The sequence below is a fragment of the Hippopotamus amphibius genome, chromosome 2 (assembly GCF_030028045.1).
Source record: "Hippopotamus amphibius kiboko isolate mHipAmp2 chromosome 2, mHipAmp2.hap2, whole genome shotgun sequence".
NCBI classification, from domain to species: domain Eukaryota; kingdom Metazoa; phylum Chordata; class Mammalia; order Artiodactyla; family Hippopotamidae; genus Hippopotamus; species Hippopotamus amphibius.
The window spans coordinates 6,200,700-6,227,807 of NC_080187.1; the positions used below are offsets into that span (position 1 = coordinate 6,200,700).

The 27,108-nt window shown below is 56.8% G+C and overlaps 1 protein-coding gene across 1 annotated transcript in view; it reads right to left on the reverse strand.

Moving 5' to 3' along the window:
- The window catches only part of HMCN2 (hemicentin 2), a 158,361-nt gene that overhangs the window by 22,702 nt on the left and 108,551 nt on the right, over positions 1 to 27,108 (reverse strand). Inside the window, exons 57-83 of the mRNA XM_057724808.1 lie at positions 26,719 to 26,815; positions 25,789 to 25,950; positions 25,494 to 25,607; positions 24,357 to 24,559; positions 23,572 to 23,653; positions 21,827 to 21,958; positions 18,074 to 18,217; positions 17,822 to 17,981; positions 17,609 to 17,733; positions 16,958 to 17,141; positions 14,213 to 14,310; positions 13,402 to 13,668; positions 12,698 to 12,888; positions 12,156 to 12,237; positions 11,925 to 12,061; positions 11,172 to 11,313; positions 10,942 to 11,086; positions 9,976 to 10,103; positions 9,213 to 9,369; positions 8,291 to 8,412; positions 7,275 to 7,439; positions 5,944 to 6,051; positions 5,576 to 5,710; positions 5,049 to 5,183; positions 4,329 to 4,519; positions 2,446 to 2,659; positions 543 to 677 (exon numbers count right to left, since the gene is read on the reverse strand). Coding sequence (XP_057580791.1) covers positions 543 to 677; positions 2,446 to 2,659; positions 4,329 to 4,519; positions 5,049 to 5,183; positions 5,576 to 5,710; positions 5,944 to 6,051; positions 7,275 to 7,439; positions 8,291 to 8,412; positions 9,213 to 9,369; positions 9,976 to 10,103; positions 10,942 to 11,086; positions 11,172 to 11,313; positions 11,925 to 12,061; positions 12,156 to 12,237; positions 12,698 to 12,888; positions 13,402 to 13,668; positions 14,213 to 14,310; positions 16,958 to 17,141; positions 17,609 to 17,733; positions 17,822 to 17,981; positions 18,074 to 18,217; positions 21,827 to 21,958; positions 23,572 to 23,653; positions 24,357 to 24,559; positions 25,494 to 25,607; positions 25,789 to 25,950; positions 26,719 to 26,815 — 3,955 coding nt within the window. The remainder of the gene's footprint in view (positions 1 to 542; positions 678 to 2,445; positions 2,660 to 4,328; positions 4,520 to 5,048; positions 5,184 to 5,575; positions 5,711 to 5,943; positions 6,052 to 7,274; positions 7,440 to 8,290; positions 8,413 to 9,212; positions 9,370 to 9,975; positions 10,104 to 10,941; positions 11,087 to 11,171; positions 11,314 to 11,924; positions 12,062 to 12,155; positions 12,238 to 12,697; positions 12,889 to 13,401; positions 13,669 to 14,212; positions 14,311 to 16,957; positions 17,142 to 17,608; positions 17,734 to 17,821; positions 17,982 to 18,073; positions 18,218 to 21,826; positions 21,959 to 23,571; positions 23,654 to 24,356; positions 24,560 to 25,493; positions 25,608 to 25,788; positions 25,951 to 26,718; positions 26,816 to 27,108) is intronic.

The following is a 27,108-nucleotide window of genomic DNA, read 5'->3' on the forward strand; positions in this document are numbered from 1 at the left end:
GCCCTGTGCTGGTTTTCATTCTTACTTTTTCCTGAGGTTGAGTCTGCCAACAGTATGGTTGAGTCCTGGTGTCTTGGGCAGCTCATTCCCCTCCATCGAGCCCCACCCTCCCATCCTGAAGTTGGGCATACAAGCCACGGTGCCACGAGGGTTACTGGGTGTCTCCTGGTGGAGCAGGGCTATGGGGAGCAACTGGCAGGCTGGCAAGATTCACGCGTTTGCCAGGGTACCCTGGCCCCCGTCCCCCTCCCACACTGATACCATCCAGCTGAGGGGAGTGCTGCAGGCTGATGGGTCAGATCTCAGTCCTACCTACAGCCGGGTCAACTGGGGAGGGTAAAAAATACTGATGCTGGGGCCTCACCTTTACTGAGTTGGGGGTGGAACCTGGGCCTCGGTATTTTATAAAGTCCCCCAGGAGATCCTGATACCCAGCCAGGGTGGAGAGGTACTAGCTCAGAGATCAGGAGACCAGTTTCTTAGAAAAACCACTAGATTGGGTCAGTGGAAGTCTGGAGAAAGACCAAGTGGTCACTCCCTACCCTTCACGTGGACGAAGCTGACCGCTTGCACGCGGCCCACTTTGTTCTCAGCCCAGCAGACGTAGGTCCCGCTGTCCTCTCTGGTGACTGCCACCCTCTGCAGCATGCTGCCCCCGTCCTGCTCGGACACCCCCTCTGTGGCAGAGAAAGACACGCCCCAGGGGGCTCTGAGCTCAGGGTGCCAGGAACCTCCTACCCTGAACACATAACTCAGGCCCAGCATCCAGCAGGTGCTTCACAAAGGCACAAAGTGTCCCTTTCCCCTGCTGGAAGCCCAAGCAAGTCGGACCCGATCGTGGCAGGCACAGGCCATGTTAGAGGATGAGGCTGAAGACCTGCCTTTTCTCTTTTTCAAGTCCACACTGGGAGTTTGATGAAAGGCCAAGGGCAGGTCTTTGGTGCCTATTAACACGTGGCACTTAGAGAGATATCATCACGGGTTACATATAGGTGGATGCTTGTTTTTCTTTTAATTTTTGTCCGCTGTTGGGTCTTTGTTGCCGCGCGTGGGCTTTCTCTAGTTGCGGCGAGCAGGGGCTACTCTTTGTTGCAGTGCACGGGCTTCTCACTGAGGTGGCTTCTCTTGTTGCAGAGCATGGGCTCTAGGCATGCAGGCTTCAGTAGTTGCAGCACGTGGGCTCAGTAGTTGCAGAGCATGGGCTCTAGAGCACAAGCTCAGTAGTTGCAGCACGTGGGCTCAGTAGTTGCAGAGCACGGGCTCTAGGCACACGGACTTCAGTAGTTGCAGCACGTGGGCTCAGTAGTTGCAGAGCATGGGCTCTAGAGCACAAGCTCAGTAGTTGCAGCACATGGGCTCAGTAGTTGCAGAGCATGGGCTCTAGAGCACAAGCTCAGTAGTTGTGGCGCACGGGCTTAGTTGCTCTGTGGCACACGGGATCTTCCTGGACCAGGGATCGAACCCACGTCTCCTGCATTGGCAGATGGATTCTTAACCACTGTGCCACCAGGGAAATCCCTACTTTTTTAATTAATTTTTTTTTTTTGGCCACATCACACAGCATGTGGGATCTTAGTTCCCTGATCAGGGATCGAACCCGTGCCCCCTGCAGTGGAAGCGTGGAGTCTTAACCACTGGACCGCCAGGGAGGTCCCTAGATGGATGCTATTAACGGCCTCTGTTTTCCCTGTAGTCCTTAGACACTGTCCCACACCAAGAATAAGGGCAGGTGCTACAAGGACAGGGCATTTACTCTGGGCGAGGCCCTGCTGAGCACACCTCCTGCATGAAATCGCTCCGCACTCGGGACCCCTGTTTATCTCCATTTTAAAATGAAGAGCTGGGCTCGGAGAGGCTGAATCTCTCTCCTGAGCTCCCTGCTCAGGAAGCGGTGGAGCTGAGGCAACGCCTTCCGCACAGGTGTGCAAAGGTGAGCCGCACACGTTTCCCAGCACCTGGACTTGGGTAAAGGAGGGTCTGAAAATATCATTTTGCAGTGGAGGGGATTTAGCAATTCATCCATTCATCAGACATTTATTGAGCAGCTACTATATACACCACAGGGCCTGTGCAGGCCTTGGGCCTCCCTAAACATCACCTGGGACGCAGGTTGGAGGAAAGAGCCCCCCAGGAAAGGAGTTTGCTGAGGGGCCCACAATGGGAGCAGCAGCGCTGGGCTGGGCCCCTCTCCCAGCCCGGAGGTCTCCAGCGTTGAGTCTTTTTCACAGGTGGCTTCTTGCCGGGTCTGACATGTGACTGGTCACATCGGGCCACATGTGCGTTTGCCCTGTCCCCCCAAACAGGCCCAAGTCTGGAGACCCAGAACCCACAGGCTGAGTAGGACCCTCTTCCTCTCCACCAGGTTGGGTTGCCCCACCCACCTGCCCTCCTCGACCTCCCAGGATCCCGAGGCCCCGTCCCACCCTGCTCCCAGCACGCCCAGACCTGTGACCGGCCGGTTGTTGACAGTCCAGCCAATTCGGGGTGTAGGGCTGCCCCGGGCTGCACAGCGAAGCCACAGCCTGTCCCCGAGGCGCAGGCTGCGGTCCCCAGGCAGGGTGGTGAAGACAGGCAGGGCCAGGATGGTGAGGTGCACACGGCGGCGGGCGCGGCCCACAGCGTTCTCAGCGGTGCAGGTGTAGGTGCCCGTGTCCCGGCTCTGTGAGCAAAGGGAGAGATCAGCCTGAGAACTGCCCCCACCCCAGCATGGCCCAGGATGCCCCTGGGATCTGCTCCCTGGCAGTTTCCCATGGACTATCCAGCCCAGAGAGGCAAAGTGACTTGCCCCAGGTCACACAGCTAGCAAACGGCTCGGCTTCACCACCGCACCTCCCTGCAGCCTTCATATGGCTATGCGCTTTGATGAAATACAATTTATGTTTTAAGGCAGGACAAGAAAAATTAAACAGAAAATTCTCTGTGTCTTTGGGCCTCCTCCTTCCCTTCCTAATGTGCTGTGTGCACCTGCGTTACACATTAACCAGAGCGCCTCAGAGATGGTGTACCTGTGCAGCTGGGAAGATCTTTTTTTTTCTTTCCTCTGATACTAGCAAAGTAACTGCCTAAAAGAATAGTGTTCTTGGGGCTTCCCTGGTGGCACAGTGGTTAAGAATCTGCCTGCCAATGCAGAGACACAGGTTTAAGCCCTGGTCCAGGATGATCCCAGATGCTGTGGAGCAACTAAGCCCATGCGCCACAACTACGGAAGCCTGCGAGCCTAGAGCCCGTGCTCCGCAACAAGAGAAGCCACCACAATGAGAAGCCTATGCACTGCAATGAAGAGCAGCCCCGGCTCGCTCCAACTAGAGAAAGCCCGTGTGCAGCAATGAAGACTCAATGCAACCAAAGATAAATAAATAAATAAATAAATAAATAAATAAATAAATAAATAAATAAATAAATAAATAATAAAATAAATCTTAAAAAAAATAGTTTCTTTCCCAGCTCTGTAAGGGGTCACAGTGACTTGCTGCTCACTTAGTGCGTGCTTACCCGGACTGTGTGTCTTTGGTGAACTTTACGTAAAATACTGGTATGTCATTTTGAAGTATGATTCTGTCTTGAAAATGCCTTTGACTTCTAACAGTCTCCCGGGTTTTAATCCTCAGTTTGGCGCAAACAAAATCCCCCTTTTTTTTCTTCTTCATTTGATTGTTAATTGAATTTTCAGCCTTCATAATCCAAGCCTAACCACATGCTTGCAACAGTCACCATTTACTGAGCACCCACTATGTGCTCAGAATGGAACCTGCACTCACGCATCTGTGCTCACCTCATCCACCATCCCTGAGGCGGGTCCCACTTTTGGTACCTTCTCCAAGAGAAGTTCTGTGGTGCAACCCAGAAGGGCCAGTGCACTCACCACTGCACATCTGGCTCCCTGTGTGGCAGGGTCCCCACCCCCGTGACCCCCTCGAGACATGCCCACCCAGCAGCCGCCCATCCATCTGGAGAGCGACCTCTTTTGTAATTACAGAACATGATGAGTACTGATGGGGAAAGAGGGCCAGGGTTCCACCCACACTCCTGGCTCATGTTGAGAACATTAAGGGCAGTTTGAGGACACAAAGTCATTGCCACGCTCCCCCCTCCCTCCCTGCCAGGGCTCCTTCCCTCCCCCAGGAACTGGCCATAGACGTCCTGATTCAGGTCTTGGTTCTGACACTTGGCAATAGCATGTCTTCAAAACCTGGGTACACTCTGAACCTCGGTTTCCTCATCTGTCGCTGGGGTGATAACACCTAGGTTCCAGGATTAAGAAACTCCACAGCATTCAGCACAGAGCATGACATGCAGGGGCGCTGTGCTCCCTGGGGCCGGGCCCTCACCTCCGAGCTCTTCACCAGAAGGTCCCCGGAAGGCTGGATGGTGAACTTCCCCTCGGCTCCAGACACAGGCTGGCCATCCTTTTCCCAGGTGATGTGGGGCTCAGGACTGCCACTAGCCATGCAGGGCAAGAGGGCATTGGAGCCTTCGGTGATGGACAGGTCGGGGAGGTCCGTCTGGATCACAGGTGGGACTGTGGGGAGAGGGAGGTCCACTCAGGGACTGGGCTGGGCTGGGGTGGGCTGTCCCTGCCCCCGTGCCCTTGGCACCTGGCACAGCTTCAGCCCCTTCCTTCACCTTTGTCTGCTGCCCCCACCACCCCCTGGTCACAGGCCCCGTGGTCTGGATAATCTGGGGACTCTCTCGAGTTTGGTGAAGGAGTGACCCCATTCACACACATGCACACTCAGTGACTAAAGGGACAGAAACGGCTATTGCTACTGGAAACCCAAAATGAACGAAGAATGACCAGACTAGTTTCCCGTGAGGGGCCAGAGGAGGCGGAGGGGACTGGAGTTACTGTCTGAAGCCAGACCTTGGGTGCAAAATGGGAGACGTTTTTCCTTGAATTCCTTCTAGAACCGCAAGCTGTGCAGGGGCAGGGTGGACACAGGGACGTGCCCCTCCTGGGACCAGAGCCAGGCAGAGCAGGGAGGGGCCCTCAGGAGCCTCAAAGCCTCTAGCTCACTGGGGTCCACCTCGCCCCCCCTCCCGGGGCCCACCTTGCACCACCAGCCGAGTCTTCCCCACGGCACTGCCTGCGCTGTTCTGCGCGATGCAGAAATAGTTCCCGGCATCCTCTGGGCTGACACGGATAATCCGCAGCTGTCCACTGGGTAGGACCTGGGTACTCGCCCCTGGATTTGGGGGGAAGGAATTGGGTGCCAGGGGCTGGAGCAGTAGGACCCCTGAGGAGGGCAGGAAGGCTGCGTGGGCCGTTCTGCCTGACCAGGCAGCAAGTGACTTGCTGTGGTCACAGGGTGAGGAGGGGACAGAGTGAGCACAGAAGCTGGACCCAGAGCCCAGTCAGGCTGTCCCCCTCCTCAACCCCCCAACCCAGTCACCGCGTGCTCAGGCAGAATCAAGGGCTCTGGGGTGGTGAGGGGCACCGGAGGGCAGGAGCTGAAGCGGGGATAGGGGTGGGCTTTCTGGACCTCCCCACAGGTGTGCGGAGGCCCCGGGGCAGGAAGGAGGACGCCAGGTTCGTACTGTCTTCCTCCCACCCACGCTGGCTGCCGAGAAGACTCACCTGCAGGCACGCTGAGCCCCTCCTTCTGCCAGGTGATGCTTGGCCGAGGGATGCCTGAGGCCTCACAAGGCAGCAGCACCTCCTCTTTTGCTACCGCCCAGACCATGCTGGGTAGTGGCTTCACCACGGGGGAGGCTGCAAAGGAACAGGGCTGCAGAGGTCCCTGGGGACGCCGTGAACACCCAGGCCTCTCCAACCAGGAGGCGTCTAAGCACCAGAGAGAGGCCTCTAAACGGAACAGGCGGTTCCAGAAACCTTGGAAGGGAGGACATGGGTGGGCTGATTCTTTTCTCCCAAAGAATCCTCTAGCTCTGCACCTGCTCCCCTGCCCCAAGGGGCCATGGTGCTCTGGCCTGGGGGACACTTACCTTGCACAGTGAGGACCACATGCTTGTGGGCCATGCCCACGGAGTTGCGGGCCGTGCAGGTATAGCGTCCAGTGTGGATGGGGAGGGCTTGCCTGATCTCCAGGGCGCCTGTGGGTGGAAACAGGGCACAGAGAGGGGTGAGGGGACTTGGGACAGATGTCCCAGGGATGGAGCCGGCAGGGCTCTTACACATCCTACCTGGTATCTCTGTTGAAGGCCACTCAATCTGTCTCCCTGCCCATATGTAAGAAGCACGGGAGAATCTGGATCCACCTCTGCTCCCTGCTCAGACCAGTACCATGGGCAAGTCCCTTCTACTCTCTGGGACTTCTAGTCTCTGGGCCAGGTGTACAGTGAGGAATCAGACAGGACAGTCCTTAGAGCCTTCTGGCTGTGTTATGCCAGGATCTGCCACGGCCGAGCCTGGAAACCCAATACTGCCCCCACCCCACTATCCTTGCCATGCTCTGCTCAAAATTTGCCTCCCCCAGGAAGCCTGCCCGGATTACTGCCTCTTCTGTCCTCCCTTTGCCCTCTCTCCCTCAGCCTTGGCTGCTCAATGAACACCATTTTATCCTTCCCAGACCACAGGCTGCAACAGTCAGGTAAGGTGGTTTCTAAATCATCCCCTGTGGACCCCTGAGGCCCTGCTGAATGGGCAAGAGGAGCGTGGACCACCCCACCCCCATCCCAGGCCCAGAGGGAACCAGAACCTAGTTTCTCTCACGTGTTGGGCTTCCCCATAACCACTTGTCAGAGGAAGGGTTCCATTGCTTTGCAAGAGTTTGAAGACCACAGCTCTGGCCAGTGGTTCACAGACTTTAGGATTTCACTGACTAACTAACAAATACCTTTAATTTGGAGAATCTCCCGAAAGTTGCCAACTTTTTACTTTGACAAGCAAAGGCACTTAAAAAATCACCACGTACTATCACCTTAATTTCATAAAAGAAAGGCACTTTCAACACCAAACTATCAAGAAAAGCGTTATTTCAGAATAAAGGCCAATCCTTCTAATAAGCTAAAACTAGCTTTATGAAAACTCTCACATGGCTATTATTTTTCTCATTTTGTCATTAGCAGCACCGATTTGCCAACTAGCATCAGGGACTGACTAATGGATATCAAGACTCTAGTGCGTGGATGGGGTTACTGAGGCCCAGAGGGAGCGAGGGGGTTCCCCCTGGTCACACAGCGAGCGAATGGCAGAGCCAGGCCAGAACTTTCCATCTTGCTCAACCACCAGGCCCCAGCGGGCTGCTTTCACAGCCTCTGCCCCACGCCCCTTTGTGTCCCTCAGCGGCAGGGCCACATGGCTCACCCTTACTTACCTGAAGGTGACACGCGGTAGCCGTTCCCGTGCACCCCCAGCCGGGTGCCTGCTTTGCTCCAGGACACGACTGGGGCTGGCACGCCCGTGCTGTGGCACGTGAGGACCACGGGCGCCATCATGGTCACGGTGAAGTCTGTCTGGTCATCCGCAATGGTGGGAGGCACTGAAACACAAGTCAAGGCTTGGGGTTCCCTGGGGGACACACAGCCGCGCGGCCACGAGAAGGATAAACAGACTGAGACAGAAGGTGACATCAATGACGAAGCTCCAGGGAGAGAGGTGCAGCAGAGACAGTCACATTCCCTCACTCAGGAGATGTGTTTTGCTGGGCGTGGGGGATAGTTATGAACTGCTTTCTATAGATACCAGTCAGGTATCTGAGGGAGCGTTTCACAAGGTGAGGGAGCTTGGTGGGGGCACAGAGTGAGGGAGGCCAGAGAAGGCCTCTGGGGAATGTGGCATTGAGCTTGACATCTGAAGGGAGAGCGGGTGTTGCCTGCATGAAGGGAATAGTGTTCACTGCAGCGGGAATAGCATGTGCAAAGGCCCTGAGGTAAGGAACAAAAAGCTCAGCGGCATGACTGGATCCTTGAGTGAGGCGGGCCGTGGGCTGAGCTGCACCTGGGGGGGGGGGTGGGCAGGGCTGACCTTGTGGGACCAGGTGACACCATGCATTCTATCCTGAGGGCAGTGGGCAGCCGTGGTGGGAGTGATTTTAACCGGAGTGGTGACAAGGTTAGATCTGGGTTCAGAATATTTTGGATTAGGGAGAGGCCTCGCCTACAAGCTCCCACAAGCCAGGAACTGTACTGGAGTTGGGTTATATCAGTGTGGGAGGGCAGGATCAGAGAGGGCTTCCTGGAGGAGGTGACCCAGGAAGCACAGCAAGGCTCAGAGGGAACCCGTGCAGGTCCCTGCAGGCAGAGAGGGCGCCCAGGAGAGGGAGACACTGTCCTCATCCCAGCTTCTTTGTCTGCCCTCACCAGGAACAGTCACCCCTGACCATGAACTCACCGAGAACCGTCACCCAGTAGAGCCTGCGGGCCTCGCCCACCTCATTGCTCACCACACACTCGAACTGGGCTGAATCCTGGGGGCTTGGGGCTGTGAGGAGCAAGGCGTTGGAGGGCAGGAGCCTGGACAGACAGACGGACAGTTGTCTGCTAAGTGACGGGCCTGGCTGACCTGAAACCAGCCAGCCGTGGCCTCCCTTCCCCAGGGGATTTGGAGGCTGGAGATGTGTCTCATGACTGTTTTCCCTCCTGTATCCGGCCCGCAGCCTCAACTCTAGAAGCTTCTCCTAGAATTTCCACCTCCTAGGGTCTAGCTGTTCAGTCTGTGGGCAATTTTAATGTTTGCCCCTGGGTTTCTCCATATCCTAAAACTTTTCTACAACCACCACCTACGATAACTTCTGCAATAGTATCATATCCAAAGCCCTGATCAGAACTGCTTGTGTTCACTGAACACCTGCTTTAGTCCCAAAGCTCCACGATGACCTGGCACCTAACACAACAAATATTTGGTGAATTAATTGGTGAACTGACTCCCTTAATACTCCCAGGGATCATTTCAGGACCAGCTGCATTTGAGAAACGGGGAGACCGAGGCTCCTGCAGGAGTTGTGAATCCAGGCTCAACCAGCATGAATTCGGGCTTCTGCGTGGGATCTTAAATAGCGGCTGAAGTGGTTTCAAAGGCCTTATATTTTCCATCTGGCTGTATGTCCCAAATGCCCCCACCTGCTCCTACCAGGCACCTCAGTGTAAAGACCCTCCTGGCCCCCAGAGGTCAGGACACCAGTTCTGGTGCTGGCTTTGGTGAGACCCGAGCGCGTCCCGTCCTCGGCTCTGGCCCTGCTCCCCCTCTGTGAGATGGGCACGCCCTTCCCCACCCTGAGCATCTCATGACATTCCCAGAAGGACCAGCTCAGTACCGGTAGGCGCCCTGCTGCAGGCGGAAGTCCAGCTTCTGTCCATCCTTCCACCAGACCACAAGGGGCCTGGGGGAGCCTCTGGCCTCACAGGGCAGCAAGGCGGGGGTGTGAGCAGTCAGGGTCAGGTTGGAGGGACCAGGGGTGATGGCTGGAGGCTCTGGGGAGACAGCAGTGATCAGGAGACAGGGTGCAGGATGGGGGCAGGGCGGGTGTCTTTAAGGAGAAGCCCAGGAACAGGGGATACTCCAACCAGCTTCAGCCCATCCCTGAGGAAGCAGGGGCAAGGAAGCAGGAGAAACTCCCCAAGGGGATCTTCCAACGGGCTCCCAAAGCTGGGGTGATGGGGCCTTTGCTCACCCCTGAGGCTGGCATCTCCTCGAATGGGGCCTCCAGGGCGCAACTCTGAGCACCCCTGCCCGAGGCCACGGCCCAGCAGCACAGCCTCCACCAAGGTGGTCAATGGGATTGAGGAGCAGATTAGAGCACCTGGCCCAGTGATTCTGAGTGTTTTACAGCGTGTGCATGTTTTGTCACTCAATATAATAGTATAGTAGTAAGTATATACAAGGTATGCATAAAAATAAATACGCATCTTTAAGTGTACATGCTAAAACTTTTCATTAATAGGATGCATGGTCAAAAACATTTGGAGACCATTGCTCTTGGTTCCTGACAGCTAAGATGACCCAGAAACAAAGCAGGACCCAGCCAGACAGGGGGTGGAAGCTGAAGGCCAAAAACACACCTTCTGTCCTCTACCTACCGAAGACCCGGAGGTCACGGCCCTGCCGATCGGAACCTGCAGAGTTGGACACCAGGCAGAGGTAGTGGCCGGCATCCTGGGCGAGGACTGGCTGGATCCTCAGGGAACCCTCAGGCAGAATGTGAAACCTGGACCAGAGGGATGGGTGGTCATGAATACCAGCAGATCAGCAAGGCCCTACAAGGGGCTGGACCCTTGGTGGTGTCTCCAGAAGACCCTCCCCTCTGTCCCTGGCTATCCCAGCAAAAGGATGCTAACTCAGGAGTCCTGCATCTGCGTGCGAGGCCAAGGTCAGCGTGGGGCGTGCGTTCACAGCCATGGGCAGCAACCTGCACCGCAATCCAGCACCAGAAAGGGTGAGAGGGGTTGCTTCAGGCCTCCCGTGCTCCCACCTGGGCCCAGCCTCTCCCCAAGAGCCAGCAGGCAGTAGTACCCCCACTCTTTCCGAGAACAGCCCCTAGATAAGGTCTGAAAACTGCCCCTTTCCAGGGGCTGTGTCTGTACTGTATGACCCCGCCCCTGGCCACAGCTGATTGGATGGGGGATGAACACATCACGCAGGCTGGACCAATGGAATTCTCTGCCCTGGGAATTTGGGACTTGGATTCACAGACAGGGTCTGCAGGTTGTGTGAATGGAGGATCTATAACTTGGGCTGGGGGTGGGAGAGCCATCTCTGCCATGTTCTTAGAGAAAGAAGGTGCAGAAAATTGGTCTGAAAGAGAGAGAGGCATGAAGCCTCCCCTCCCCCCCTCCCCCAGAAACAGAGACTAGCAACCAAGAGTCAAAACTGGACAGACAGCCAGACAGCCACCAGTTCTCATGCTTTTAATGAATGGGCATGTATGTCCTTGGGTTCTGAGAAGACCCGCATCCTTTCTGCTCCAACTGCCCAGGTGGGCTTCATTTACAACCGTAAGGAGGTACCTGAGCCCCTCCCTGTTGCCCTCCCCTGCCAGCTCCCACCTGGGGCTCTCAGGATCCAGAGGGACCCCGTCCTTCCGCCAGTTCACGAGGGGCAGGGGGACCCCGTCTGCCTGGCAGGGCAGCAGAGCCGTCTGGTTCACAGAGGCGTTCACTGCAGGTGGTCCTGGCCGGATGGTGGGCACCGCTGGAGAAGGGGCACAGAGGGAGCAGGTGCTGGGAGCCTGTCGCTCTCAGGGGAACGGGCAAGCAGGTGGGGTGGGGCCACTCACTGTGGACCTCCACGCGGAAGGCCACGCTGGTGCTACCCGCAGCATTGCGGGCGGTGCAGCTGTAGTTGCCGCTGTCAGCCGTGCTCAGGGCCTGCAGCTGGAGGAATCTGCCCTGCTCCGGGAACTGGGTGTGGGCATCCGCCTGTAGAGACCCCCAGTGGGGAGAGACCCTCATCAGCGCTGGGCTGGGCCAGGCCAGCCCACTAGGCACCAGGGCCAAGGAACCAGAGGGGCCGGACAGGGGCCTCCGCCCTATTCATTCTGGGCTGGCCTGCAGCCCCGGAACTGATGCCCCGCTGAGGACATTCTGGGGAAATAGGTTCCTCTGGGAGGGAAAGAGCATCTTCCCTGGAGCTCTGCCTTTCTCACACGTTGCAGGGGGGAACGCGTGCTCAGACTAGGAGCTGGAGCTTCCACCAGATCTACAATCCTGGCGTCCACAGCAGCAAACTGGCCCCATTTCAGGGGTGAGCACAGAGAACCTCAGTCACTGGCCCCAGGCCACACAGCGTTAAGCATAGCTCAAAGGTACAGCACAGAGAGGCATCAGCAGCCCTGGCTGCAAATCTCAGCCCTGCCCCAGTGTTCCCATCCACAACACGGGGGTGACAGTAGTAACAGAGGGGAAGAACATTAGGAGAGCAAAGCACCGGCACAGAACAGGCCCTGGGCACCTGCGATCCAGTCTGGGCAGGGTCTGGGGCCTGAGAGGGACAGGAGGCAGTGCCCCTGGGGCGCCAGCCCAGCACCCACCTGCAGCAGGATGCCATCGCGGAGCCACTCGATCTCCGGTGCCGGGTCCGCCTCCACCGAACACTCTAGAACCAGCTGTCCCGGGGCCAGGCCAACCACAAAGCGGGGGCCTTGGGGCCCAATGACATTTGGGGGTGCTGGTGAGGCAGGCAGAGAGGGCATGAGAGATGGACCCACCCCTGCACGTCCCATCCTGCCTCCCTCTCCTGCCCCTACTCCGGCACCCCCTACCTTGAACTCTGACCCGGAAGCTCTTCTCGATTTCACCTGCGGGGCTGTGGGCCAGGCAAGTGTACAGCCCAGCATCGCCCACCTGGGGATGGAGCAGGGTGAGCCGCTGCCTCTGGCCCCAGCCTGCCCACCTCCTGATCTGGTTTCCCTCCTACACAGCTGAGGACCCAGGATTCAGACTCAGCCCTGCTGAGTCAGCCATCTCACCTTTCCCACCAAATCCCTTCTCCTCTCTGGGATGTTTCTTCCCTATCACTGTCTCACCCTTGCCTGAGGACTAGGGCAGTCTGCCTGCTCCAGGAAGTCCCCCTTGACTGTACCAGTTCTTTTCTGGTCGGGCTAGGGATTTATCTCGTTTCTGCATCAGCCTTGGGTCTAACCTGACTGGAGCTCCCGAGGGCATGGCCCGGGGTGGGGGATTCATCTCTACACCTTCACACCCCGAACAAAAGTAGCGCCTGGCCAAACCTTGCCAAGTGCCACTGGGTCCCTGCCCTCCAGTCCCCAGCCTCATCCCACAGCCGGCGAGGAAGCAGCAGCACCTGCACACTGTCCACCCGGAGCACCTTCCCGGCCCTCTTGCTGTCCTTGGGCCTGCTCAGGGCCTGCCCATCCTTGTGCCAGGTCACGTTGGGTGGGGGGGTGCCCCGGGCATCACACAGGAGCTCCAAGGGGGTACCAGGGGTCAGCAACAGCTCCGCAGGCTGGCCTGAGTCCTCGATGTGAGGGGGATCTGCAAGGCAGCCCGCCCCGGGTCAGCCGTGGGGGCCATGCCCAGGGCACCGCCAGCTGGGTTCATCCCCCTCCCCCACCATCCAGATGCTGTTGGCAGATGGGGCCACAAACAGGCAGGTGGCAGTAGTGTTGCAGGGTCCTAAAAACGTCAGACCATGGGCCCATCTGCCTGGGACAATTATTTGTGCTTTAAAACCAACAAGGATGCAGTATGGAGGGAAACGCGTCTTTCCAATACGGCACAACACTTGCAAAATCCTGTGCTTGAGACTTACAGTCCCAAGATTTCGGTGGCTTTGTTCCTGCTTGACAAGGTTTGGGGGACAAGAGAGAGACGCCAGAAGAATGAAGCATCCTGGCCCCCAGCCCCTGCAGCCAGGTCAGCGAGGCCTGTTCCCTAAGCCTCAAGCCTCCAGGATGCTCACCCCTCTCACTGCCTTCTCTATCGCCCCCAGAGGCCCCCCTTCCATCCCTGGCCCAGAGAAGCTGGCGCTGGGGGAAGGTGACCCACCCATCACCGTCAGCTGGAAATGCCTCCTCGCTTCCCCAGCCTTGCTCACGGCCACGCAGGAGTAGGTCCCCGCGTCACCAGCTCCCGCTGTCTCCAGCAACAGCCCAGGGCCCTGTTCCAGGCTCTGGGACAACAAGGGTTCCCCATCCTTCATCCACGACACGAGGGGCAGAGGGCTGCCCCGGGCTTCACAGGGGAGGACCACCGGGGAGCCACGGACCACCGCCACGTCATTCTGGAACTCGACCGGCTCCAGGACAGGAGGCACTGCGCAGGCCAAAAGAGTGTACATGAGCCAATTTATTCGCTGCCAGGTGGCACTCACCCCTGGACCTTTGCACAGGCTGTAACTCTTGGCCAGAACACCCTCCTCCTAGACTATTTCTTCACATCTCCAGTCCCCGGCTTAGACCTCATCCCCTCCAGGAAGCCTTCCCTGAACCCCCCGAGGCCAGGTAAGGTGCCCTCCTCTGTGCTCCCACGGCATCCTCTCCTTCCCCTGGCATCGCTAGTCACTTGGAATTTTAATTGTCTTTTTACAGAGCTGTCTCCCCCGCTGACCTCCTGATGTCAGGGCCACCTCTGCTCACTGCCACGTTCCAGTGCCTGGAAAGGCCCTGGTACACCAGTGTCCAACAACTACTTGTGAGATCCACGAATGAGTGACCAAATGAATCAGAGACTGGATGTCTGCCCTGCCTTGCCATCCCTGAGGGAGGGCCAATACCAGATCAGCAGAGCGGAGAGGACAAGGGCCTCGATTCTCTCCTCTCAGGCCAAAGGACCCGCGGACCCACCGCCTGCTCCGTACCATGCACCTCCAAGGTGAAGTTCCTGTTGGCCACGCCCGCCGGGCTGGCAGCCACACAGGTGAAGACGCCGGAATCTGCCAACTGCACCTGGGAAATCCTGAAGCCCTCCAGCAAAGAGGGGACAAGAGGGAGAGAGAGAGAGGGAGGGAGGCTCAGTCCCCTCTGTCTTTCATCCTGTCTCCCGGTGGCTGCTTGCTGGCCAGAGGACCAGGGCTCTAAAACACAGGTCCAGAATCTGCTTAAACCCCTTTCCAACCTCCCTGCTGTCCCCAGAAGAAAGCCCAGATTCCCCACCCCCAACCCTTTGCTGCCTTCTCTGCCCACCTCACTCTGCAGCCAGACTTCCTGTTTCCCAAATTCTGGAAGCTCCACCGTCCCATCCCAGGACAGCCTGGTATCCCCACACCCTTCTTCTGGACAATTCCTCTTGGCCTTCAGGACTCACCCGAGTCACCTGCACTCCCTGTCTCCTCTGCCTGGACCCCAACTTTCTCTCAAACCCCCTTTTGCCCTGACCACTCCTCCTGAGCTGCCCTTATCAATGTCCCCAGTGACCCTGAAACGTGGGTTATACCCGCCCTAACGCCAGTGGCCCGGGCACAGTCCACACTCGTTCCCCAGGGCTGCAGCCCGTCCTGGCTTCCAACACCACCTGTTTGCTGACAATTCCCAAGCACCTACTTCCTAAAGTTCCGCCTGGAGTATCAGATGCCTGGTTTCCACCTTCCCTGTATGTCCAAGAACCTCTCCAACCAACATGTTGGAAGAGAACCCAGGTCTCACCCCTCATTTTACCCCTCCCACTGTGGACCCATCTCAGAAAACAGGACCTCAGCCTTCCAGCTTCCCGGATAACGACCCCAGAGCCCTGCTCAACCCCTCCCCGTCTCTCCACAAACACCACCAGCCGGAGCACCTCCTCTACCCCCACCACGTGGCTCTGATCCAGGCCCCACCACATCTCACCTGGCTTGCGGCCGCAGCCCCAAACGCCCTCCCACTCTGCCCCTGGCTGCTGTCCACGCTGCAGCCAGAAGGATCGTCTACAAACCTAAGTCACAACCCCAAAGAAATGAAAGCAGAAGCTCAAATAGATAAGCTAACACCCACGTTCACTGCGGCATTATTCACAACTGCGAAAATGTGGAAGCAATGCAAGTGTCCATTGACGGGTGAGTGGGGAAACAACCTGTGTTCTACACACACCAGGCGATATTATTCCAGCTTAAAAATCAGGATGGAAAATGTGACACATGCTACAACGTGGATGAACCTTGAAAACATGATGCCAAGTGAAATAAACTGGTCACAGAAGGACAACTATTGCATGATTCCACTTACATGAGGTACTTAGAATAAGGCAGAGGGACTTCCCTGGTGGCGCAGTGGTTAAGAACCCGCCTGACAATGCAGGGGACACGGTCCAGGGAGATCCCACATGCCCCGGGGCAACTAAGCTCATGCGTCACAACTACTGAGCCTGTGCTCTAGAGCCCATGAACCACAACTACTGAAGCCCATGCCTAGAGCCTGTGCTCCGCAACAAGAGAAGCCTGCACACCGCCCCCGCTCTCCACAACTAGAGAAAGCCTGTGCGCAGCAACATAGACCCAACGCAGCCAAAAATACAAATAAATAAATAAATAAATAATATATAAAAAAAGAATAAGGCAGATTCACAGACACGGAAAGTACAATGCTGGGTGCCAGGAGCTGGGGAAGGGGACGGGGAGCTGGTGTTTAATGGGGCAGAGTTTCAGTCTAGGAAAATGAAAAGGTCTGGAGAGAGATGATGGTGATGGTTGCACAACAAAGTGAATGTACTTAATGCCACCGAACAGTACACTTAAAAATGGTTAAAATCTGTATTTTACCACACACACACAATTTAAGTCACATCAGGATACTTCTCTGCTGAAAACTCTCTCAGGGCTTCCCTTCTCTCCTTAGGAAAGCCAAGTCTTTTGAATGACTTACAGGCCCTGTGTCACCTGACCGCCCCTCCCATAACCAGCCCTCCAACTCTGTTCCTAGAACACAGCCACACGCTTGCCTCAGGGCCTTTGAACCTGCTCTTCCTGCCTGGAAGCTCTTCCCCATGGAATCCACTCACCTCCACTCCCCCCTTCTTCCACCTCTGCTCAAGTGTCATCTTATCTGAGTGCCTACTGCTGGCCCCCCTAAAATAGTACCCTCCACTGCCACCTCCTATCCCCTCACCCCACTTTATTCTTCTGAGCACACATCCCTTGTGACGTGTCACTTCTATATCCGCTTATTTTCCAACCCCCTCCCTCCCCGCAGCTACAGGAGCAGAGGCTTTGTGTTGTTCACTGCTCCATCCCAGTGCCTGGAACTACACCTGGAACAGCAAGCACTTCGTAAGTGCTGCTGAATGCATGAGGCCATTGCTCAGGCACTTTCTTCCAGGAAGCCTTCCCAGATTTCTTCCACCCAGGGGCCATGCTGAGTCAGGTGTAACCAGATGTCATCACTTGGATCTGTTCCTTTCCTCCTGGGCTGTGAAAGCCCGAGGGCAGAGGCCCCTTTCATCTCTGGCGTTCCATTTGGGGGTGGGGTCCTCTCACTCTCCCCGTCAAAAACCTCTGTATGTTTATATTATTTTTATTCTAAACACCATTCAGATGTGTTTTTAAGCCGAAGCTGCCTGAGGAGGGGGTCTGGGGCCCCCGAGATCCTCTGGCTGGCCTCCAGCTGGCCAGCCAGGGAGGCCCTCCCTTTACCTGAGGGTGCGGCCGGAGCCATGGAGGTGGGTGCGCTGGGAGAGCGGAAGGGGCAGGCCATCCTTGAGCCAGCTCATACGGATGGGCAGGGAGCCGCGGACAGGGCACGCCATGGTCACCAGCTCCCCAGGCCTGCTCACCAGGGTCCCCACGCCCTCTGCCCCCTGTTCGATGGTGGGAGGCACTGGTGGGTGGGCAGAGAGGAAAAACGGGGACAATGAGGGGGTCTGGGGAGGTGAGGTGGGCTCCTCCCAGGGAAGTCCCAGGAGGAGGCGCCGACAGCTAGACTTTTGCCACAAGCAACCATCAGGTGGCAACCATCACGTGCTCTTAGATCCCCATTCCCCCCAGGTGAGGAGGAAGCCCACTGCCCGGGGGCATGGCCTCACCCCGTGGGTCTCTCCTTTACCTCTGACGTGCCCACTGCACCCCTGCGTGGGACCTGTTGTGCTCCTAGTCTGAGGGCGGGGCAGAGGCCCAGAGAGCTCAGACCGGGCTGGCTCACAGAGTGGGCATGGCCGAGGCTTCAGCAGGGGTCCTGCACCTGGGCCCCATCACCTCCCTCCAGGTGCCCCAGTGGAGGCCCCACGGTGGGTGCTGCTGTCCTGGGACAGTGGGGCTGCCTCCTCTCCTCGCCCCTCAGCTGCTCACCCAGCACATTCACGGTGTGCAGCCTGGCGTCCTCGCCGGCTGCATTCTGGGCCACACAGGTGTAGGCGCCCGAGTCCGAGGCCCTCAGGCCCTTCAGCACCAGGGAGCTGCCATCCAGGGAGAACCTGCCATGGGGAGGGAGAGCCGGAAGCAGGTGCGTGAGGGCCTGCAGGCCTGCCGCCTGGGACGGGGAGGGCGCAGGCCAGGCCTTACCGCAGGTGGGGGCCTGCACCCCGGCCCAGCGGGCCACCGTCCTTCAGCCAGGCCACGTTGGGTGGGGGCTGCCCGTCAGCCTCGCAGTCCAGCCGCACCTCCTGCCCCTCCAGGATGCTGTGCTCCTGCGTGGCGCCTGAGCTCCGGATGCGGGGGGCCACTGTGGCAAGGGGTGTGGTGAGGCCCCGGGCGGCAGTTGGGGCTGGCGTAGGGGTGGGACACAGGAGTGGGGGGCGCAGGGTGCAGACCTACCCAGCACGGCCACCACGAAGTCCTTGTGGGCCTTGGCCTGGGCGTTCTCGGCCACACACGTGTAGGTGCCAGCCTGGTCTGGCTGCAGGTGACTCAGCTGGAGGCGGCCGCCCCGGGACACCACCCCATGTGCCACACTGCTCTCTGTGGGATGGAGGGGTGTGGCAGGACTTCACCTGCTCAGACCCACCGCCCCAGGTGTCATCACTGGGCCCAGACACAAAAGCCATGTGACTCCCTGAGAGGGTGCCTGACCCCCACACTCACAAGGCTGGAAAGACCCCGGGGACCCTTGAGTCACCCACCCCTTTCTTATGCTCACAGGGAAACTGAGGCCCAGACACCGGCAAAGCCTCTACCATTCACACACGGCCTTCCCCAGCCTGGACTCCTTTGATTACTCTGGTCCTTACAACCAACCCCTCCCTACTTCCTTCCACTGGGGACGTTTCTTCGCAAGGGACCCCACTCCCTTATTTTTAAATTTTTATCTATTTTTTTGGCCGTGCTGTGTGGCAGGCAGCATCCTAGTTCCCCAACCAGGGATCTAACCCAGGCCCCCTGCAATGGGAGCTCGGAGTCTTAACAGTCTTAATCACTGGACCACAAGGGAAGTCCCACCGCTGTCTTCAGAGTCCAGGAGTTGTTCCTTGTCCTGCTGACTCTCAGGCCCACCCCTCACCTTCCACCTTCCTTCCAACCTTTCCCTCCCCACACTGATCAAGGTGAACCAGCCACTCACTGACTCTGACATGAGTCAAGTGTGGGGCTCCCTCCGGGCCTCTGCTCAGGCTGCGCCCCCTCCCCCAGCCTGGAATGCCTCTCCCTCATGTTCTCCAGCAGCACCTCTGCCCCAAAGCCTTCTCTAACTGCACCAGCCCAGGCTGGTCTGCCCTGCCCCAGGCTGCCCTGCTCAGTACATTTTGAAGGGCTGGCTGGATCCTCATCTGTCCAGCCAGCCCTTCAAAATGTACTGAGCAACTACTACAAGTCCAACAGCAAGCTTGGGAACTGAAGATGAGTGAAACATGGCCCCTGTCCTCAAGGAGCTCAAAATATATCAGAGAGAGTGACATAGGCACAATCCCATGTGCCCAGCCCTGTGAAACCCTGATGGAGCCTGGAGAGACCAGGCCAAGCTTCTGGAGGAGGCAAGTCTCAGCTGAGACTTGAAGGCGCGTCTGAATCAGCAGAGTGAAAGTGGACGTGGTCCGGGGAGCCCGGGGTGGGTACTTCAGGGAGGAAACAGCGTGTGCCAAGAGCTGGAGGCACGAGAGAACAGGATCCAGAGCAGTCCCACCCCCAGGTATATGTCAAAGAGGAAGGACAGCACATGCCACACAAACACAGGAATATTCACAGCACCTGACCCGTCACAGCTGAAAGGTGGAAACAGTACAAACATCCATCACTGGCGCGTGGATAAACAAAACGTGATATATCCACACAGTGGACGGTTCAGCCATTAAAAAAAGAATGAAAATAATTAACTTAAAAAAGGAAGGAAGAACTGATACGTGCTACAACACGGGTGAACCTTGAAAACACAAGGCCAAGTGGAAGAAGCCAGTCACAAGAGGCCACGTGCTGTATGATTCCACTTGTGTGAAGTGTCCAGAACAGGCAAGTTTAAAGAGACAGAAAGTAGGTTAGTGGCCGCCTCAGGCTAGGGTGGCTGCGAGTGAAGGTGATGGGTAAGGGATTTCCTTTGGGGCGACAGAAATATTCAAAATCACGAACAACAAGGCCCTACTGTAGAGCACAAGGAACTGTACTCAATATCCTGGGATAAATCATAATGGAAAAGAATATGAAATGAATGTACATACGTAAAACTGAATCACTCTGCTGTGCAGCAGAAATTAGCACAACATTGTAAAGCAACTATACTTCAATTTTTTTAAAAAGAAAAAAATAAAATAAAAGATAGAGTTGGAAAAAAAACGTTCCACAGTTGATTGTGGGCATGGTCTGTGATTATACGAAAAACGACTTATATGCTTTCATTGGGTAAATTGTATGGTATGTGAATTATACCTCAATAAAGCTGTTATTGAGAGACAGACAGAGATAAACAGACAGAAAGACAGCCAGACGTAGGCACATGAGAGGAGCCAAGAGCAGCTGGGTCTGCCTGGAGCATAGGGCAGAGAAGGGAGAGGGCGGCTGGCCCTGGCCCCAAAGGGCATGCTGGGCTGTGGTTCTGAGGACTCCAGCCACGAAAGGATTTTCAACAGACAATTAACCCACTCAGAGCTGCACTTTGCGATCCCTTCTGCCTCAGTGGAGCCTGCACTGGAGGCATGGAGTGGGCCCAAGAGACCAGTGTAGGGGCTGCTGCCCTCACCCAGAGGTGTGGACAGTGGTGGCTGGAATAGGAAAGGCTATGGGTGGAGAGCAGGGCTGGCCCCAGAGGTATTTACGTTGACAAGACAAGGCATCTGCTGACTGATGGGCGGGTGGGTCGGGGGAGAGGAAGAGAGAGGGGCAGGATGAAGGCCTTGTGGGGATGACCAACAGCTGGGCTGGACGGAGCTGAGTTACTGGAGGAGGAGCAGCTTTGGGGGCCAATGCCAAGCCCAGGGTCGGGCCAGCTGGACCCTCAGCACCCACTGTGGGTTTCTGTCCCGTGGGAGCTGACTGTGGACACAACACAAGGAGCCACTGAGCCCCCATGCAAATGGTCCTCCATGTTGGGATTTCAAGGCCAACAGGGTTGAAAGACAAATGCGGGGGTAGGGGGTGAGGGACTGATTTCGGATGCATGCAGCAGTAAGTGGCAGCGAGCAATAGCTGGAAGCAAGATCTTAGTTCCCGGACCGGGAGTCCTAACCACTGGACCACAGCAGCCAGCGGCTAGGGCCTGCGTCCCTAGTTCTTGCCTGCCTTGTCAGGAATGAATCCAGGCGACGAAGCAGAAGGTAAGGAGCAAAGTTAAAAATTTATTGGAAAAGCAAAGTACATGGGGAAAGACGCACAGGTGAACCCAGAGAGAGTCGCGTCTTTGGGAAGTTTAAATCCTTTACAAGGGGGCAGTTTTCCAGGTCTGTCTTCCTTCTGGCTAATCACCTTGCTTTGTCCCTCCTGGCTAATTAGTCTCAGGACCCTCCTCATAGGTGCGCACGCACCTCTCCGTCAAGATGAATCCCGCCGTGAAGGCATCTGGGAGAAGCAAGACTCATGGCCTGGAGTTGTCCCCTGACTTTTGACCCCCAAGGAGACTTTCTGCACATGCGTAGTGTCTCCTTTGCCCCTGGTGGGCTGGGGGGGGGGGGGGGGGGGGCGGGTAGCGGAGATCCCTTGATCCTTTACTCAAACAAGGTTTTGTCCATCTTTGTTCTTGCCATGACTGTTATCTTAAGACATCCCCAAGAGACAAAGCCTGGCTATGTACCCTTTCTCTGTCATTGCTTCCATTTCGGAGAGCAAACAGGGGGCTGATTTTAAATGCCTAACCTGAAGCCCACCTATCTCCTGTCTCAGGAAATGCAAACAGGAGGCTAGTTGTAAGTGTCCGGCCTGAAGCCCACTTTTTCCTGCCCCACGAAATGTAAACAGGAGGCCAGCTGTAAATGTCTAACCTGGAGCCCATCTATCTCCTGTCTCAGGACCAACAGGGCACCACCAGCTTTTGGTTTTGCCAAGTTAGTGCAGTTAAAAAACCAACTGCTTTCCTTGCCATTTCATTAAATAAAGGAATATTTGGAATAAAGGAGTATTTGACACCAAAAAGATAAGGACCGATACACTCACCAACAGGCATTCTGTCCTTCAGCCAAGTAACAGTCGGTGCAGGGACCCCAGTCACATCACAGTTCAGGACCAGGGGGCTCCCAGCCACCTGGCTCACGGTCTCTGTCTTGGGGTTCTCAAACGTTGGGGGCACTGTGGGAGAGAAGCCAGATTCCCAGAATCCTAAGACTCTGCCCCCTACTTCCTTCCTCGCAGGCAGACCAGGATGCCCAAGAAGTCCCTCCCTGTGGTTAGAAGTTGACGTTTTATGCTTTGCCGTTGATGGAGACGTGAGTTGTTTTAGTGGCAGATGTAAATACAACCAGCAGCTGGCTATTTCAAAACATTTACAAAGCAGAGCCCAGGCAGGGTCCACTTAGCCCCAGGATGGTAAGGGTGAGTCAAAAATTATCCGCCAGAAATTCTACAGCCAGAGTGCAGATAATTTTTGACTCACCCTCGTACATGGCTATGGCACCAGCAGGCCTTAACCTATGCCAGGCCAGACATCACTAATTGATCCCAACACTCTCCTGTGCTCTGCCAGGATGAAGTCATGCACTCCAGGCAGCCACTATCAGTAGAACAGAGATAGATGTGCTCAGGATGAAACATCTTCTCTTTCAAGGACCAGACATTCCCCACTTCCCACTGTTCATCAAGGTGGCTCTCAGGAGAAGGAGCTATGAGCTTTGAGCAGCAGACCTGGTGTCAATAATTTTCAACACTGCTATTCAATAAGGCTCAGGGTTGGAGCCACCCACTGGCCCCCTGGAGGGGAGGTTACATGCTTTGCCCTCCTCCGTAGACAGCTGGCATCCCCCCATCCCATCTTGCATGGGGTAGAAACTACATTTCCCAGTCTCCCTTGCAGCCTGCTGTGGCCAGCTGCCTAAGTTCTCACTCATGGGATACGAGCAGAGGAGACAGATGCAACTTCTGCATTACCCACTTAAAATAAAAATGCTTGCCCTCTACGTCTGCTTATTTCTGCTTCATGGGCTGGGACAGGATGCAACATGGACAGGGACAACCCCCAGGGGTTGGGAGATCAACAGGACAGAAGGATCCTGGTCCCTAAATTACCATTTGGTAGGTTCAGAGCTCCCCTCCAGCCTAGACACTCACCTCTGGGCTTTTGGATGAGAGAGGTAAACTTCTCTCTTACTTGATGCACTGTATTTTTGGGGTCTTTTGTTACACAGCTAAGTCTATTCCCTAACTGACACAACAGCTGATCCTGAGAAAGTCTGGCCAAGCCTTCATCCCTTGCTTCCCTAGGCAGCTCCAGCAGGCTCTCTCTCACCCCCAGCTAGAGCCACACCCAATGAAATGCCATCTATGTTCCATCCTTGGGCTGCTGGGGCAGGCACCTCAGGGCTCAGGCAGAGGTGACTTGGCCCCCGGACTCCAAGGGTCCAATCTCTTAGGGCTCCTGTCTCAGTGCTTCCACACTGGGCCCTGTGCCCAGCACTTTCTAGACACAGTCACGGCACATCATGTGTGCCTAACAGGCAGATACTGCTTTTAGCTCCTTTTACTGAAGGTAAATCTGAGGCTCAAAAGGACAAAATCACTCTACTGAGTCCCACAGAGCAAGTCACTGGCAGAGTCTTATTCAGATCCTGGTCTTTTCAATTCCAGCTCTTGTGCCCTTAACACTCAGTAACACCTCCCCTCTCCAGTCACTGCCCTTCCCATCCTTGGCAGCCCCACATGCTGCTAGGGGTCCCACAGCGATGCTCTCATGCTGGTACCCGGCTTACCCTGGACCATGAGGAGGAAGGCCCGCATGGCCTCCCCGGCTGTATTGTTGACTCTACAGATGTATAAACCTTTATCCGACACCTGGGACAGAGAGAGCACCTGATGACAGTATGCACACGGCTGAAGTGGGGGTACTTAGGGGTCCCCCAAAACATCCAAGCCCCAGAACCTTCCAGAGCAGGGACTCCCCAAATATGCTGATCCTGCCTGGGAAGCCAAAGGGGAGATGGGACCCTCTGGCCTTTTCCAAGAGCCTCAAGATGCAGGAGGGCTGATGGAAGGTGAGCGCACTGGATCCAGACCCCACCCTCCCCTGGGGCTGCAGGTCAGTCAGTGGAGTCTGGAGGAGAAGATCCCCTCGCTGTGGGGATGGAGCTGAGCCTGGAGAGGGAGCCCAGGTGCATTTCCAGAGGAGCAGCCAACGTTCATCCAGTGAACACGTGTGAGTGTCTAATCCACGCCAGGGACGGGGTGGGGCAGGTGGAATAGACTCCCAGGGAGTCGTAACCAGAGGGCCTGGAAAAGCTTCTAGATCCTGGGGAAACAGGCAGGTGGCGGGGCACAGATCTGCTCAAAGTCATTCCGTGAGTCAGTATAGAGCCAGATCTGAGGCCCTGTGCTCTTCCCACGTTTCCCACCCCAGACACTGCTAATCACCAAGGAGGCGGCAGCCCCCACATCCTGCCACCCAGCTGCCCCCCCATCCCTACCCTCCAGCTCACCAGGACCAGGAGGCAACATTCCCAGGTCTGCCCACGGCCGCCCACACCACCAGACAGCTCACCTGGGCATCCTGCACCTCCAGCCTCTGCCCACCCAGCAGAGCTTGGGTCCGCTGTGCCAGGACCAGGGGCTGCCCGTCCTTGTGCCAGGTCACGGCCGGCTCAGGGAATGAGTCTGTCTCGCAGCTCAGAACGGCCTTGTCCCCCGCCTTCACCAGGACCACATCCTGGGGGCCGCTGGGAGCCTGCCTGAAGGTGGGGGGAACTGGGGCAGGAGATGAGCCCAGTGAGAGGCGTGGCCTTCCCCATGGCCTCCTCCCCGGCCCCAGTCGCAGGTTAACAGCCCCTGGAGAGACAAGGTCACGCAGTGGACCCCACCCCAGGGGATGGCACAGACCCAGGGAGCTGGAAGAAGAGAATCCAGGCCAGCAATCCAAGGACCTGCTGGGTGACCTGGGAAAAGCTTCTTGCCCTCTCTGGGCTCAGCCTCCCAGTCGGGGGAGATGCTCTGATGACCCTCCTAGGCTTTTTCCTACATGGGGCAGCCCCCTGTCCCTCCAGCAAACCAATGTAGAAGCTCCCACCCCAGCTGCAAGCCCACAGGAGCTGACACAGTGCCGGGCGCACCGTAGGTGAACAGGCACAAATGAACTTGCCCCAGGGCTGGAAAGAATCCTCCAGGGAGTGCTGGCTCGTGACATCTTAGGCCAGCTTTTCCCCAAGAGGATTCTGAAGACCAGGAGCCCCCAAACAGATTCCAAGCAGAGAATTTCATGATCAATCAGACTTGGGAAGGGCCCTTCCTGGGCCAGTTCTGGCTGTTGTCCTACTGTCCCCTCCTCAGCTTCACAGCTGACGGGCACCAGGCACTGGGCTGAGGGCTCACATACCATCTTCTAACCCTCATACCAACCATCACCTTACAGATGCGAGACCTGAGGCTCAGAGAGGGAAAGTGACTTGCCCAAGGTCACAGAGCAAGTAAGGGCACAGCTGAGTTTCAAACCCAAGCATGTCCTAACTCTAAAAACTAGGATCTTAACCACCATGCCCCTCAGATACCACTGCAGCAGAGGGCAAAGGGCATCCCAGGCTCTCCCAGGGCTGGCTGTCCCCCTTCCCATTGTGCTGCCTGAGGGGCACGAGGGCTGACTGAAGGAGTGGGGGACAGTGCGGGTTGGGGGACAGATAGGACGTACCCAGCACGCGAAGCTGCACCAGCTTTTGGTCTCGGCCAGCGGCATTGAGGGCCTCACACGTGTACATCCCTGAGTCCGACGGCTGTGCCCGAGCCAGCTGCAGCGTGTGTGTGCCTGCCGGGGATGGGGGAACCAGCCCCTGATACCAGCGAACAGGCCCCAGACCCCAGACCCCAGACCCCACACCCACAATCCTAAAGCCCCGCTAGACTCCCAGTCTGGTCCCAGGTTTGGGGAGGCAATTCTGCTTCCCCACAAAGCCTCAGAGCGGGGCCTCCAGCCTCAGTTTACCCACCAGGCAGGAGGAAGACCTCTTCTCCCAGGGAGAGGGCCCGGCTGTCCTTGTACCACGTGACCTCAGGGCTCGGGTGAGCGTGGACCTCACAGGGCAGGGAGACACTGCTGTTGATGATGGCGGTGACCTGCTCCGAGTTCAGACCCGCGATTCGTGGTGGGACTGTCCCCGCAGTCACCAGGATAAAGAAAGACACATGACAATGTATACTGGCAGGGAGTGGACAGCCAGAGTGAAACACAGGGTCTTCACAAGCTCCTGGTGCTTCAAATCACACTGTGTAGCAACTCCTATTTGTCAAAACCATCTTACCGATGTGAACGTGGGAGCTCAGAGATCAGAGAGGGAGAGTCACTTTACCAAGGCCACTCAGCTGCTCAGAGGCAGAACCAGAATATTAATTCAGGTCTGAGTCCTAGACCTTGAGTGACACCGTCATCCCTCCATCCCCGAGGCCACAGCTGCCCCACATCTGGAAACAGAGCTCATGGCTACTGAGATGCACGTGTCACAAGAATGCCGAGGTTGAGAGGGCCGACTCCAGGGCGGGGAGACCCCCACTGCACGACATCTCTGAGTCTGTTTCCACAGCCCCCCAATCAGGCTAACCTCTCAGCTTTGAGCCCAGGGAAAGTACTCAGCCCCACGCCAGGTACACAGTAAGTGCTTAATCATGGTGCTGTCAGGCCTCGGAAGAGCCATTCCTCTGGCAGCCTCTGAAGCTGCTTAAAATTATCTAGCGATCAGGGTCCCGCAAATGCTCTCTGTCCTGGGGTACAGCTGGCACAGGCCCAGAGCCCAGGACACTGGAAGGCGCGAGGTGCTGTGGCTGCCTGCACGGTGAGTCCACGGAACACGCGCCGCAGACCCAGAGCACCAGCCCCTGCTCAGCTGGGGAACCCGCGGGGCTGCCTGCTCAGCCCAGCTCACCTTGCACCCTGAGTGTGAAGAGCTTCTCTGCAGAGCCCGCCAGGTTCTCAGCCACACACATGTAGCTGGCAGAGTCCGCCACCTCCGCCGTGGACACCTGTGGGAGCATGCCACCGGCCGGATGGCTCTGGGCCCCACCAGGAGTTCGTGCGAGGGCTCCCTCCCGCCCATCCCAAGCATGGCAGGCAGCAGGAGGAAACCCCTCAGAAGACCACCTTTGTCTACACGGAGCAATGTTTAGGGGGTCACTGCACACCCATCTAGGGTCTTCTGTGACATTTGGGGGGGGGGTGTGAAGCTGATGGATGATTCCTTGTAGCAAACTAGATGGTGACAACAGTCCCCTCCCCCAGCCCCAAGGAGGGGCTCTGCGCTGTGTTGGGCTCCAGG